At 44.5% G+C, this 16,407-nt stretch overlaps 1 protein-coding gene across 5 annotated transcripts in view; it reads right to left on the reverse strand.

Moving 5' to 3' along the window:
* NCKAP5 (NCK associated protein 5) overlaps positions 1-16,407 on the reverse strand; it is a 644,081-nt gene that overhangs the window by 55,690 nt on the left and 571,984 nt on the right. For all 5 annotated transcript variants that reach the window (XM_043505027.1, XM_043505028.1, XM_043505024.1 and 2 more), the window contains one exon: positions 14,170-14,248. In XM_043505027.1, the coding sequence (XP_043360962.1) occupies positions 14,170-14,248 (79 nt within the window). The remainder of the gene's footprint in view (positions 1-14,169; positions 14,249-16,407) is intronic.

Below are 16,407 nucleotides of genomic sequence, written 5' to 3' on the forward strand. Positions count from 1 at the left end.
ATTCTGGGCGTGCAAATAAGTACATGACTACAGGTACCACTGTTCACATATAAATGACTCATTGAACATGTGACCCCTTACCATTTCTCACATCAAACATAACACTTTCAGAGTACAGATTCCAAATACATCAGAAACAGATTGAAAATTGAGTACTTGTGGCACCTTAGAGACTAACAAATTTATTTGAGCATAAGCTTTCGTGAGCTACAGCTCACTTCATCGGATGCACGATGAAGTGAGCTGTAGCTCACGAAAGCTTATGCTCAAATAAATTTGTTAGTCTCTAAGGTGCCACAAGTACTCCTTTTCTTTTTGCGAATACAGACTAACATGGCTGCTACTCTGAAACCTGTCAGATTGGAAATTGATTCAGTGCTACCAGTGTTGTTACAGCCAGTAACCTAGCACTCTCATCTGTAGAGACTTTTAGGTATTCTATCGCCTTACTTGAGTGCTGAAGGGGAAGATAAAGCAAATATCATTTCTTTATCTGATCATGTGTAAAATGAATCAACTAACCACTGTCTGTGATAAGATGATTTCTAAATGATTCTTCTCAACTTCTATCAATGGACTGATGAAAAAAATTAAGACTGACATTGATAAGTTACTTTCTCAGGCATGGAAGTTTCATGACAAGAAAGGATTTCTTTAGACCCCAACACGCACCTTATCAGAGGAGTCCCAGGATCTTCCCCAAATTTGAACAACTTCTGAATGACTGTACCTATTCCTAACCACATTTTAATTTCAATCACCTTTCTTTACTAAATGGACAGCCTCAATTTGTTCTGTCATTTGTTTTGTTATGTGATTTCATTTTATCTTGATAATTCATTATTGTCCTCACCTAATCTGCCCACAGTTTTTCAGGACTCTCTAAAGTAAATGTATTTACTCAAATATGTCAGGCGTAATGGGCATATTACAGGATGACATGTGTCAGACTTAATACATAGACCACATTAATCAAGTTTGTTTCCATCATGTCTATCTTCATATTCTCAGAATGGAAAAACATGAAACCAGACAGTTACAACTTACTTAATATCAACATAACAAACTACCCAGCTGCAGCATTTTATAAAAATGGTGAGTGTTGTAATGTTAATTAATCATTTGCTTGGTAGAAAAAGAGAATAGTGGGATAATTTCATGCATATTTACTAATTATGACAGAGAGACCTTGATAGTACCATTAGGTATGAGGATGGAATAACACTAGAAAGGAAAGCATATCTCCCAGTACCTACCTACAAAATGATTCATATTTGGTTCTGGGAATTTGCCTAACTGCTGAAGGCACTTAAAGACCTACAAGCCACGAAAAAGCAGCCTCCAGTGACTTAAAGGGCTCAGTTGGGAAAATGGGCTGAGCAGGAGCTATTCTTGGGAACCTGCTCAGTATATATTAGGTTTCAGGGCAATGTGAGCAGGAAACCAACTAGGTTCACTGATGCAGGGAGCTGATGAGAAATGATCTGAGAACTTAAGCTTCTTTTGCTGGATAAGAAGAATCCGTGAGAGGAGCAGTTCTGAACAGAGGCTTTACAGAGATGCAATTGGAATGTCAAGAGACTGAATTGGAGAGTAAGACTGTTTGTTTTTAAAGGCCTAGTTTCCAGAAGGAAACCTAGCATCTGGAACAAAATGCACATTGACAAGAAGCAGCAGAAACAGTATCTATGGAGCCACATAAAATGTATGCTCAAACCCATGGTCTGATCAAGAATAAAGAGCAGGTTTGGGGTTCTTTTGATGAGATTGAAGGTGGGATTTGACAGACAATTTGGGGCAGGGAAGATGATGGGAGGAATAGGGAGGGAGAAAATTGATCCCTCCTACCGCCCACATCTGGTTATTACATAAAAACATAACGGCTATACTGGGTCAGACCAAAGTCCATCTAGCCCAGGATCCTGTCTTCCAACAGTGGCCAATGCCAGATGCTTCAGAAGGAATGAACAGAACAGGTAATCATCAAGTGATCCATCTCCTGTCACCCAGTCCCAGCTTCTGGCAAATCTCTAGAGTCTGCCAGTTAACATTGGATGAATTTATCTAGAGAAACTGACCTGAGCCTTTCGCCAAAACTTTTATCTTACTAATTTTGCACTTAATAACTTCAGATCAAATACTCAACATAAACAATAAGGGCCACTGCTGTAGTAGGATGATGTCTCCCCAAGAGCTGTGACTGTTATCTCTGTGGCACTTCAAACCCCTGCTCCCCTGGGGAAATTAAGCCCTGAGCACAAATATCAAACCCATACATCCCACCTGGTAGTATCTTGTGCTTTCAACAGACCAGCTAAACGTCTAACTCCAACAGTAAATCCTGAAACATTTTGGATCACTATCCTAATCCCTGTCCTATCAATAATTTGCTTAGCATGCCATCCACAGTGCTGAAACTAATTACAGTGCAGTTAATAATGAACTGATTTTTAATTCATTTTACCAGCATTTCTTGAGCCCAAACTCTGCACACAGTGCTTTCACTGATTTCAAGTCACTGTATGCTTTCATTTGACAGCAGCCTTTGTCCCGCAATGATTTAGCCCAACCAACGGCATACTGGAAATAAAACACAGAAACAATTACATTATGCAGGTTTGTGAGGTGCTGTGCTTTAGTTAAAATAAGAGAAGGCGCAAGAACTCCTAGTTAGAGAAGGGGATTGAGCGCTAAGAGTTCTGGATTCTATTCTGTGCTCTGTTAATCAGTAGCAGACTGACCGTAGCTTTATTATATTTTATGCCTGTCTTGCAAATTACCCTATTAATAAAATAGGTATAATAATACTTATCTACCCAAAAGAAGTGTTAAGAGTCTTAATTAATGTATGTAAAGCACTGAATGGTCCTTGGATGTAGGTGCAATATAAAGAAAAAATGTTCTAACTTTCTCCTCTTTTTTGTCTAACCCAAAGAGTCTATAATATCTTTAAATCTATTTAGATCAAATGCTTAATAATAAAAAAGATTAGCAACTGATAGTTTACATGTTATTTGTTTAACAGGTTCAGGAGGACGTAATTATTGGAAAATGATGAATCAGAGTTGTCTTACATGGTGCCAAGTTTGAAGGCTACAAATATTATCTGACTTGCATATTAGCTAATTGTGCAGAACTGATACCAATTTAGGCATTTTACATTGACAACTATAGTAAAGAATGTCTTTTTTCTTCAACTCATTCAGTTCTGTTTTGTAAGATTTTAGTTCCTTCAGTTAAGAACACAGAAGAAAAATGACAGTATGCCAGGTTCATTATAATGTAGTTATACAACAACTCACCATAATAAACTTTAAATTATGGTTTTGAAATGACTGCTGAGAAAGTCAGAAATAGAATGTATTTAACGCAGACCAGCTGGAGTCTGGTGTCCATAGAGAGTCATGCTGAGCGCTGGCAGCAAAAATACCAACATGGGAACAGACTAGCGTAAGAGGAGCATAAAACACAGCAAAGCCTGATTCAGGTAAAAGCATCTCTGTTCAGGAAGGATGTTTGAACATGTCTTTCAGGAAAGAAGAAAACATGCTACGTTTCATTTACTTCGTAGGAATTAAGCCCAACTGAATTGGGCCAGCTTGCTAACACTAAAAAACAAAAACATTGCTTAGGGCCCTTCTATGTACTCCATCTTTTATGTAACAATGACACCTATAGAGTGCACTGCCGTGCATCTTCCAAGACCTCTATGACATTAAGTGATGAAGCCTCACAACAAACCCTGAAAGAAAGGTCTGTACATTTTAACAACAGGGAACAGATAGAGGGTGGATTCTGTGCCAGAACTCTCAGCCCAAGGGGAGGAGATGCTAAAGTGGCTTTAAGCCACCTTTGCATTCCTGGATCCTCAGCTGTGTCAGGAGCCTCATTTACGACAGATTCCCGGGGGTGCTCTATGAAATGCAGGACTGGCTTGGAATCACTGCAGTGCTGCCTGGAATCTTCACAGCACCACATACAGACAAGCCCTCTGTCACTCTTGGCATACCCCCTATACCAGAGCCTATGAAGAGGTCCTCAGAAGGCTGCCTTACTGTTGACCATCACAGTGCCTGTATTGGGAAAATCCTCCCCTTGGGCAGATCTGGGTTTTTTAGAGCCCCTTTATGCTGCTCTGGTGCTTTTACCCAGCACTGAAGGACCAGAGCAGGGGTGCCGACGTCACCCAGATAATTTAAGTGGCTTACTCATGGCTATACCATGAAACTGAGGCAGAGCCAGGCTTCCCATTCAGGAGTGCCTTGAGACTGAGTCCCATGCTGCCTATATACCGTCAGCAGCTTATTTACATATAAGGTGTATCTTCGCTGCAACTGGGAAGTTTGATTTCCGGCACGGGTAGACGGATACATGCTACATCTACTCAAGCTAGCTTGTTAAAAATAGCAGTATAGCCATAGTGGCACAGTGGCAGCCTCTAGGTTACAGACTTGGTGGCTAGCGTGAGCTGCTGTAGCCGCACAGCTAGTTTTAGCTCACTTGCTCAAATAGAGCGAGCTTGTATCTCTCCCTGCATTGGGAATAACACTTCCCAGTTGCAGTGCAGACATAACCTTCAGTTTATATGGAAAAAAAATAAAACAAATTCTCAGACTCATAGAAAAGTAGGGCCAGAAGGGATCTCAAGAGGTCATCATCAAGTGTAGCTCTCTGTGCTGAGGTAGGACCAAGTAAACATAGGCCATCCCTGACAGGTGTTTGTTTCAATCTGTTCTTATAAACCGCCAATGACAAGGATTCCACAAACTCCCTTAGAAGCCTAGTCCAGAACTTAACTACCCTTATCAGGAAAAAACTTTCTACCTATATCACACCTAAATCTCTCCTGCTGCAGTTTAAGCCCATTAGTTCTTGTTCTTATCTTCTATGGGCACAGTGAACAATTGATCACCATCCTCTTTGTAACAGCCATTAGCATATTGGAAGACTGTTAACTGGTCTTCCTTGTCATTACCATCTCATAAGCAGCCAGCCCTAGTAGTCTGAGCCAGAGTCCACAGTTATGAGACAGGAGTCAAGAGTCAGCATACCAGGAGGTCAGAGGCAGGAGAATACTGGAGATCAACATCACAAGACAGATGCCAGGAGTCACACGGAATTGGGATGCCAGGAAACCAAGCCAGGGGAGCAACAGCAGGAAGCACAAGGCACACACAGTCCAGAGAAGCATAGAGGCCAGTGGTTCAAACACTTTCCTGTTCTTGCTGCTGGCTTAAATAGGGCCAGCTGGCTAATCTGCTGATCTGGGACTCTGCCAGTTGGACCTCATTGGTGGAGCCTCACACTGGGTCTGGGTGTCATTGGTCCCAGGTAAGCAATTGTCAACAGTCTTCCTGGTGGAGGGTTGGAGCATGACTGCTCCCATAAGCCTCATTGGCTCAGGTTTGAAACCTGTGGGGTATGACATAACCCCCTTCCCTACAGGTGTGGTCCAGGTTTCTCAGGGTATCTCCTATGACAGGGGTGGCAAACTATGGCCCACCAGCTGATTTAATCTGGCCCTCGAGGTCCTGCTGGGGAGCGGGGTCTGGGTCTTGCCCTGCTCCCACGCTCCAGCTGGGGAGCAGAGTCAGAAGCTGCTCCACATAGAATCATAGAATCATAGAATATCAGGGTTGGAAGGGACCCCAGAAGGTCATCTAGTCCAACCCCCTGCTCAAAGCAGGACCAAGTCCCAGTTAAATCATCCTAGCCAGGGCTTTGTCAAGCCTGACCTTAAAAACCTCCAAGGAAGGAGATTCTACCACCTCCCTAGGCAACGCATTCCAGTGTTTCACCACCCTCTTAGTGAAAAAGTTTTTCCTAATATCCAATCTAAACCTCCCCCATTGCAACTTGACCTAATATCCAATCTAAACCTCCCCCATTGCAACTTGAAGCCTTGCTCCACACGGCTCCCAGAAGCAGCGGCATGTCTCCCTCCGGCTCCTATGTTTAGGGGCAACCAGGGAGCTCCATGTGCTGCCCCCGCAGCTCTCATTGGTGGGAACTGAGGCAAATGGGAACTGCAGGGGCCAGCAGGCGCCTGCGGATGGGGCAGGATGCAGAGCTGCCTGGTTGTGCCTCTGTGTAGGAGCCACAGGGGACAAGCTGTTACTTCCAGGAGCTGCTTGAGGTAAGCTCTGCCCAGAGCCTGCACCCCTGAGCCCCTCCCACCCTCCAAACCCCTTGATCCCAGCCCTGAGCACCCTCCTTCACCCCAAACTCCTCATCCCCAGCACCACCCCAGAGCCTGTACCCCCAGCTGGAGCCTCACCCCCCCACACACCTCAAGCTCCTACCCCAGCCTGGAGCCCCCTCCTGCACCCTGAATTCCTCATTTCTAGCTCCATCCCAGAGCCCGCACCCCCAGCCAGATCCTCACCCCCCCCATTCCCCAACTCCCTGCCCCAGCCCTGATCCCCCTCTCACCCTCTGAATCCCTCGGTACCAGGGTGGAGCACCCTCCTATATCCCAAATCCCTCATCGTTTCTCCACATGTCTTTTGTAGTCCTCCTTTGCCTTCTCAAGGTGTCCCTTCACGTCCTCTTGGATGTGATGGATACATTGTATTAGGTCTGAGGCAGATGAGTTGGGTGAGGATGTAGGTAGTTGTGGGTGGTACCCATGGTTGATAAAGAAAGGGTTGTGGCCTGTGGATGCATGGTCTTCATTATTGTACAAGAACTCTGCATATGGTAGCGGTAACCCTAGTGATGGCTGATGAAGCATCTTAAGTATTGTTTGGCTGAGGATGGTAAGCAAAGGACAGCTGCATGTGTACTCCTAACAACACAGAGCCTTATGCCAGAAGCAGGCAGTAAATTGTGTCCTCCCAGTTGGAGATGATATGATCTGGGAGGCCATGAAGATGGACTATGTTGTTTATCCAGAGCTGGGTGGTTTCCTCTGAGGAGGGTAAACCTGTGCAGGGAATGAAGTGAGCCATCTTAGAAATGCGATCTACCACTGTCAGGATGATTGTGAAACCACTGGATTCTGGTAATCCAAGGAAATGGCCTCCCAGGGCTGAGATGGGGTGTCCAGACGTTGGAGGAGACCGTAGAGTTTCTGATGAGGGATGCTGATGCGGGGAAACACCTACAAAAGTCTTTATTGTGGGGTGCATTTGGGGCCACCAGAAGAAATGGGACATTAATCGTTTGATTTTGTATTGCCCTAAGTGTCCTGCCAAGGTGGAGTTATGGCACAGTTGAAGAACCGCCACTCTTGCTGATCCTTGGGGAACATAGATGGGGTCCCTCAGAAACAAAATCCCCTCCTGGTGTCATGTGGGTCTCAGTTGATAATGGCCAGCTGGTTGGGTGGAATTCCATAGACAGAGGCAGAGTGGATGACCTCAAGCAGGTCTTGGTGGCTAGCTGCATGAAGGAAATCATGGGTCTTGAGAATATGGGCTGATTCCAGCCTGGGGCCTTCTGAGTCAGAAGCATATCTTTGGGTCAAGACATCAGCCTTGCTGTTTCTGGTTCAAGGCCAGTAGGTCAAGGTAAAGTTGAACTGGGAGAAGAATAGGACCCCTGGAGTTGTTGATAGTTCAGGGCCTTAGCCTTGCACAAGTATTCCAGGTTCTTGTGATCAGTAAACACTTGGACCAGATGACAGGTACCTTCCACGAAGTGTCACTACTTTTCAAAGGCAGTCTTAACTGTCAGGAGCAGCTTGTCCAAGATCTCATATTTTCACTCCACAGCTGTAAGCTTCCTTGAATAATGCAGTATTTGCTCAGGTCCCTGCCTTTGGGACAGGACTGCCCCAATTGACGTACTAGAGGCATCAACTTCAACAACAAAAGCTTGCATCTTGTCAGGATGGGCCAATATTGGAGCAGTGGTGAAGGCAAGCTTCAGCTCCTCAAATGTGTACTGGATCTTGTGCAACCAATAGAACTTGGAATTTTTCTGGAGTGAGGGGATTTGCTTGTTTGAAAAATTTGAAATGAACTTTTGGTAGATGTTTGCAAGGCCTAAAAAACATCATAAGCCATGCTCTCTGGCTGTGCCCCACTCCGCTGTCTCCCCTGCTTTTGAGGGAACTGGTAGTTTATAGTCCAGTCACTCGCCTCAGTGGCCTGCTGCAGTCACCAGTCTAGTCCCTTGCTCCAGGGGTAAAATTCAGTCTGTGTTGGCCACTTCCTTCAGGGCAAATGGGGGCAGTGCTAGCATCTTATCTGCCCTTCCTCCAGGGCCTCAGTCTGGCAGCAGTCAACCAGATGCTCCTTCTGCTCTGCTACTCTGCCCAGCACTTCTCTAGCCCGGGTGCTCCTAGGCAGCCAGTCCTTCTCCCTAGCAGGCCAGGGAGAGACTGCCCTCTGCTTTGTTGAGCAGCCCTTTATATATGGCCCCTGCTGACCCTGATGGGCTGCTGCAACAGGGCACCTCCAATTGGCTCGCTTAGTGAGCCCTCCTCTAATTAGAAGGTTCTATGCAGGCTCCCTCTGGCCTGCTTTAACCCTTCCTCTTCCTGATGTGGGGTAACCACCCCACTACACATAGGTTTGGGCACACATCAGAAACGGAAGGCAGCTTTGGCTCATGCAACCCCAGAACCACCGGTGGTTCCCATTGAACCATTCAGGCAAGGGTATTCCAGGTCCATGTTCAGGGTAAGACACTGCAGGCCATCTTCGCAGCACAGTGTTCTCAGTTATGAGCTGCCTCACTTGCTCCTGCAGCCATTGATTGTCCAAGGTCAGCTGCACAACTTGGGCCTGCAAGACTTGACTATCCACCTGGAGGTGGAGGGCTCATTTGGGTGAGTTTGATGCTTCTGGTGGTCACAGTAGTGTTGCTGGGTCCATCCTTCTCACATCAGGCTCAGTCTTGCAGGACTACTATGGTCCAAACAAGCTCTCACAGCCAGGTTGTGGGCAGCCAGACCTAGCAGTCAGAGCCAGGGTCTGCAGTCGTGAGACAGGAGTCAAAAGTCGACTGGGTTGGGATACCGAGAGGTCAGAAGCAGGAGACAAATGAGATCAACACCATGAGTCAGGTGCTTGGAGTCTTGCCAGGTTGGGATGCCAGGAAATCTAGCGAGAGGAGCGGGGGGGGGGGATGGGGGCAGGCACAGGAAGTACAAGGCACACAGTCCAGAGCAGGATGCATCCCAGTTGTTTGAACAGCTTCCTGTTCCTGCTGGTGGCTTATGTATAGCTAGGAGGCTCTGGGCATCTGCCAATTTGATCTCAGGGGGCAAAGCCTCATATTGGGGCTGGGCTCCATGGGTCACAGGTAGGCAGTTGTCAGCAGACTTACAGGTGGAATGTTGGAGCGTGGGCACTACAATGAACCATTTGAGACCTGTGGGCCAGTCTTTTCTTAAGATTAAACATGGCTAGTTTTTTAAATCTTTCCTCAGAAGGAAGGCTTTTTAAACCGTTTATCATTTTTGTTGTTTCCCTCTGGAGTTTTTCAATTTGTCCACTTGCTTTCTAAAGTTTGGCACCCAGAACTGGATACAGTAGCCCAATTAAAGCCTCACCAGTGCCAAGTAGAGCAGGACAGTTACCTCCATGTCTTACATACGATGCTCCTGTTAATACACCCCAGAATGACATTAGTCTTTTTTCACAACTGCATCACACTGTTGATGCGTAATCAATTTGTAATTCACTATAACCCCCCAGATCCTTTTCAGTAATCCTACTGTCTAGCTAGTTATTTCCCATTTTCATAGAATCATAGAATATTAGGATTTGAAAGAGACCTCAGGAGGTCATCTAGTCCAATCCCCTGCTCAAAGCAGGACCAACACGAACTAAATCATCCCAGCCAGGGCTTTTAAAAACCTCTAAGGATGGAGATTCCACCACCTCCCTAGGTAACCCATTCCAGTGCTTCACCACCCTCCTAGTGAAATAGTGTTTCCTAATATCCAACCTAGACCTCCCCCACTGCAACTTGAGACCATTGCTCCTTGTTCTGTCATCTGACACCACTGAGAACAGCCGAGCTCCATCCTCTTTGGAACTCCCCTTCAGTAGTTGAAGGCTCCTATCAAATCCCCCCTCACTCTTCTCTTCTGCAGACTAAATAACCCCAGGTCCCTGAGCCTCTCCTCGTAAGTCATGTACCCCAGCCCGCAAATCATTTTCATTGCCCTCCGCTGGACTCTCTCCAATTTGTCCACATCCCTTATGTAGTGGGTGGACCAAAACTGGACACAATACTCCAGGTGTGGCCTCACCAGTGCAGAATAGAGGGGAATAATCTCTTCCCTCAATCTGCTGGCAATGCTCCTACTAATACAGCCCAATATGCCATTGCCCTTCTTGGCAACAAGGGTACACTGCTGACTCATACCCAGCTTCTCATCCACTGTAATCCCCAGGTCCTTTTCTGCAGAACTGCTGCTTAGCCAGTCGGTCCCCAGCCAGTAGTGGTCTATGGGATTTTTCCTTCCTAAGTGCAGGACTCTGCACTCGTCCTTATTGAACCTCATCAGATTTCTTTTGTCTAGGTCACTCTGGATCCTATCCCTACCCTCCAGCATATCTACCTCGTCCCCCAGCTTAGTGTCATCTGTGAACTTGCTGAGGGTGCAATTCATCCCATCATCCAGATAAATCATTAATAAAGATGTTCAACAAAACTGGACCCAGGACTGATCCCCGGGGCACTCTGCTTGATACCGGCTGCCAACTTGGCATCGAGCCATTGATCACTACCCACTGAGCCTGACAATCTAGCCAGCTTTCTATCCACCTTATAGTCCAGAAAGACTATAACAATCTAATCTAACTTTTATGGCCACTTTGTATAACAAAACACCCAGAAAGAGATAAAGCCTACTTTATAGGACTCCCACACATGAATGTTCAAAACCGGGGAGTAATCAAGGCAGAGGCACTATAGGCCCACACCTAGGCCTTGGAGTCACTTGGTGAATGCATGATTTCACCTTTCATAACAAATAGAAATAGATTTCTAGTGCACATAGTTGTGAGAAAAAAGCTTGAAAATGTGATCCATATGTAAATGATGCAAGGACATCTGCCAAAGTCTGCAGGTAGCTTGAAAAAAATAGCTCAAAGGTGTGAACATCCCCATGTATCTCTATGAGGTGTTAATTAACTTCTCTGGGAGCCTCCACCCACAGCACCTTAACAGAGAATTGTGCATATGGCAGGAAAGTTGAGCAGCAGGCCCAGCCAATACATATAAGAGTTAAAAAAAGTAATATAACTAGGAGCTGGAGTAAACATAGGGGTGCCCCCTGCTGCCACACCTGCCTCTTCCAGGATGCTGAGGGACCCCTGCTACCACCCTTGTGTGGAACCAGCTTCTCTGAAAGGGAAAGGAGCCTCCCCTCCCCCAACACTATCACTCCATGGAGTGGGGATGAGAACCACTGGGCAGGGGGAGCTGGGGCCTGATGGGTGAAGTCATAGGGGACAGGTTGTGGTGTGCCTAAAACCCCAGGTTGCCTTAATCTGTCCCTGCCTATGGGCCAAATGCAGTTGATTAAAGTCTGATCTCAAGAGTTATTAGAATTTTGTTTAGTAACCAACAAGCTCACAGCCTTGCAAACAAGTAGAGAGTCACAATATTTAATCCTGTAAACCTAGCAGCATGAATTATCATTAGAATCCACTTATCATTAGAATCCACATATCATAGTGATGATAAAACAAAACATTTTTAAAGAAACCACAACCAATGGGTCCTCAGCCATTAATGGTTGTAATCTACACCTGCAACAGCCAAAGGAGCCTTGGAGTCTCTTAAGTATTAGTCATTGGGCCAAACTGTGTTACAATCAGGGCCAAATAAGGGCTGGCCCCGCAGGCATGCATTAGAGAGGTCAGAGTTTAAAGAGCCCCTTCTGCCCACCCCAACACAACTGCACAGAAGACAGACAGTTTAGAATTAGAGTTACAGCATGGCATGATCTGATGACTGTCTCCCCCCAGGCTCTAAACTTTGTGGGGAATGGGAGTTGTGACATTGGCGGACCAGGTGCCAGCTCATGCCAAGGCCCCTAGGTGTCAGCTGAACACTGACTAATACATAACTGGAACCAATCTGGCTCACCTGTGTGTTGGTGTGGTTACAAGTATTAGAGTTATACAAATGTGTTTAGTGTTCAGAATTCATGAAATGCTTGTAAATTGCTGCATGCATTAATCTCACTTACAGTGTCCCATGTTATAAAGTAATATTTAAATGTTTGGTCTGTCACTGTAAATCACCCAACAGGAGAGAAGTATTAGGCAAATGTGAAATACTAGTTTCCCACAGGAGGCATTATCTCATGCCCAACAAAAGAAGGTCCACCAACACCAGACAAATTGTTGTGGAACATGAGGACAAAAGACTATTGATTGCTTCCCCCTTCGCCCCCACAAAGAGGAGATGTGCAACTGAATTCCTCTCAGCAGCTGAACTTGCAACTCAAAGCAGAGGGGAAGGAATAAAAAGCTCTAACAAAGAGAAACTGTATCTGTTATGCTGTTTAAACTCTGAGGGGCAAGGATTACTAAGGATAAGCAAAAGCTCCCCAGTGCTTGGCCTGGGTTAGCCCTAAAGGACATATAGAGCTTGCTTATTATAGAAGCTTCTATTACGTTTTGAAAGTTAAGACTAGAACTCATTTTTGTGTATATACGTTTACCTGCTTTAACCTTGTAAATAATGTTCTTATTTCCTTTTCTTAGTTAATAAATCTTTAGATAGTTTATTACAGGATTGGCTACAAGTGTTGTCTTTCGTGTGACATCTCAAGTGCAATTAACCTGCAGTACGTGATTGATCCTTTGGGACTGGGAGTGAACTGAATATTGTGGTGATTTTTGGTGTAAGGGGCCATTTATTACAAAGGCAGGCTTGCCTAGGTGACAAGATTGATTGGAATGCCTCAGGGGACTGTCTGTGACTCCATGTTAAGGCTGTTGTAGTGCTTGGGGAGTCTGCACGTGATCCTTGGTTGGTGAAATCTAACTATAGAACTCACAGACAAATTGGGGTTTGTGTCCCGCTTCTTCACAGTCTGCCTTGAGGCTGGTCCTCATGCTCTTGAGCTACTGCAGGAAGAGCTTGATAGGCCAACTTGAAAGTGCTTCTTCCTGGCATAATCCCTAACAGTATCCTGGAAAGACTAAGACAGATTCTACTCTATGCTGTGATCTCTGGCAACACAGGGGGTTGAAATGGACACTGCATAATCCTCCTGTCCCATATAAAGCGAACATAATGGCTCTTTGACATCCCCTTTCACAGGGCCATATTTTGTCCCTTATTGCGTCAGAGCTTATGGGAACAAACAGTTTAAGAAATGTTGACCATGTATTTCAAATTAAAAAGTAGTGCATGATAATAAAATAGCAAGCAGGAGGAATTGTGCTAGTCCACTGAAGAACACACAGTGGAGGTAATTCTTTTCTTATTTATTTAGTAAAACCTTTTAGTACCTTTCCTTAAATAGGGGCTGTATCTGGCTCAGTCTGTGCTAGATTGTCACAGCTATTACTCTGCCGCACAGAGTAGGACTTTGCTACTCTGGCTGTGGTGAGAAGAGCAGAGTCTACTCATCTGATAATCCCTGCTGTGAGCAAATGGTTAGGGAGGAAGGAAAGTGGAGCAGAGTGGGAGGAGCCATGGATTTGCTACTTCTACCCACTGGCCAGAATAGATAGCTGGGTGCTGAGATGGGAGTAAGCTGCTCCACAAAAAGAGGTGCACTAATTTTCTCTACCAGAGCAAGGGAGGAGTAGATGAGGAACTGTGACCCTGAGTCATAACTCGATCCTTGCTCTGCTCCTGAGGTGATATAGCTATCCGCCATCCCTTATTCAAGGCAGAGAGTATAGTTACAGATTGTACATTGGTTGAATTCCTGCGAAAAGCAAGGACAGTTTTGCATGAACAACTACTACACGACCAGGACATAGTACATGGAATACTCTAGTTGTAACTTCTGGGCTAGTTTGTAACACCCTTACTCACATCGAATAGCACCTTGCTCCACAATTGGTGTCAGCATGGTACAGCACGGTGTCAGTATCTGTGCCTCTGGACTGGCAAACCAATGCAGAAAAAGTCCTTTTTTAAAAAGGACAATTTAGTAGCTAGGTTAGCTACTGAGATTAAACATTGTTTTACCAGGGGAAAAAAGCATCATTAATACCCATATAAAATATAGTTTTGTACCTATTACGTGACTCTGACATGTAGTGCTTGTGATGGTGTCCTCTTCATCTTCTTGCTGACTTTCTGTGACCACTTTAGTCTGCACATAGTACAACAAAAATCAAAGTAAAGAAAATATTCTTCACATGTCTGCTTTTGGTAGCATAGACCAAAATGGTGTGAAACCATAGCACTTTTGTTTTATTGTTTTAGCTGATTATTTACTTTAATTATCCTAATATCCTTTCAGAAATGTTTAGCTGCTCATGTATCAAAAGTAGGAATATATAGTACGTCTTATTCCATGAAAGATGTCTAAAGATAACAGCTTTGATTCTAAATCTCCTAATAAAAGCCATGATATGTGGCTGTCAAGAAAAATTAAAACCTGGGGAGATGTAATTCCTCACGAGGAAATTACTTCTGCTACTATTCATTTTAATAAGAATACAGAAATACACTCAAGTCTCATGACCCTGTATTTGTTTCTCTCCAGGAATATCATGTGTCATTCTTTATGTTAAGGAAAATATGAGGTGAACTTAAAGTGTGACCCGGTATCTCCTCATTCGATTTGCAATCATTTAACACTGGTGTCTTCTTTTCCACCTGTTAAAAGGCTAGCTAGAAAGCCAATCATAATTTTTAAAAATGCATCATGCACCAAGATCCCTATACTGATCTTTTCTATAGCACTGTAATTAAAATGTGTGATTCTAGCCTCATGGATTTTCTAGGTGATGCTTGAGAGGACTGCATAATTCACACTTTTTCTTCTCTCCTATTCCCAAAAATGGGTGCACAAATAGTTAAGCTTTTTCCTAGCATGCATTCTGTCATCCTGCTTCTTACATGTACAGAGAAAAACCTCTTCAGTGTGCACCATGTGTGGCTATAATTCAGATCTAAGGGCATATGTTTTTTCTTACACCATGCTAATATGTATAAGTCAAACCGAAAGGAAAATACTTTCTCAGGCTGTCCTGAAAGAGAACAAGCCCTGAAGAAAAATTCACTCTTTAACTGCTTAATGCTCGTGCTCTTATTAATACTTGTTAATTGACCTCTGCTGGCCAAAGCCACTTCCAGATCTATTGCATTTTATATACATTCAAAGAAGTATTAAATATGCTTCCCAATCTAAAATCTTAGGATTTATTATTGTTTGCAAAACTATTAATTTTTTTAAAAAAATCATCATAGGACAGATTCTGCTTGTCTTACTCACACAGGTAGTTCCACTGACTTCTCATAACTACCATTAGTAAGTCAAGGATTTGGCTCTATAAATTTGCAAAAGTCACATATTCTTTGAAGTGGAAAGATTTTATATGGACCTTTTTCTTGGGGAACAGAACTCTTTAGGGCATGTGGAATAAGAGAAGAATATGTGCATGGTTTGACTTAACTGACTGATAAAGTAATCTTTCCACATTTAGGGATTGTGTCACAGCCAGGACATGGGCAGCCTGACACAGCAATCTGAGCCAGATTCCACAGTGATGAGACAGAAGTCAGCTGGGGCAGGATATTAGGAGATGAGAAGCAGAAGATAAACTGGAGATCAGCACCACAAGTTAGGAATCAGAATCAGGCTGGGTCAGAATAACAGGAGATCATAGGCAGAAAACAAACTGGAGGTCTGGACCCACAACTTGGATGCCAGGAAATAAAGGAGCAGAGAGGGGGCAGGAGTGGAGCACAGCTGTTTCAACAGCTTCCTGTTCCTGCTACTGGCTTATGTAGGGCCAGTGGATCAATCAGCCACCCTGGGGCTCCAACAATTGGACCTCAGAGGCGGAGCCTGACACTGTGACTGGGCTTCATGGGTCCCAGGTAGGTCCTTGTCAACAAGCTGGGTTCAAGACCCATAGGTCATGAGAGATTGTATGCGTCCTGCTAATTTTATTAAACGTCATGATAGAAGTCTACGTCCTTGGGTATTCCAAAATGCACAGAGTGCAATTCAGGGAGCTGTATGCAAAGCTGACTCAAATTTCTCTCTTGCATTGCCCTGATTCTAGTGCTACACTGTCCACTTCTCCCCCCACACTGTTGCACCTCACCTGAAATAATGGCCAATGGTCTAAATAAGTTGAGGTCTGTGTCAGAAGAGAACATCTGGGGTGTTATTCTTTTGTGCCGATGGGAGTACGTGTGTGAGTGAGCAGCATTTGGCCCAAAAGGTACCTCTTTTGATTAACTTAATTATAATGCATTTGGTGGCTGTGTATCCCTCCCAAAGGTGTATGCCTAAGC

The sequence above is a fragment of the Dermochelys coriacea genome, chromosome 11, assembly GCF_009764565.3.
Source record: "Dermochelys coriacea isolate rDerCor1 chromosome 11, rDerCor1.pri.v4, whole genome shotgun sequence".
Taxonomy (NCBI): domain Eukaryota; kingdom Metazoa; phylum Chordata; order Testudines; family Dermochelyidae; genus Dermochelys; species Dermochelys coriacea.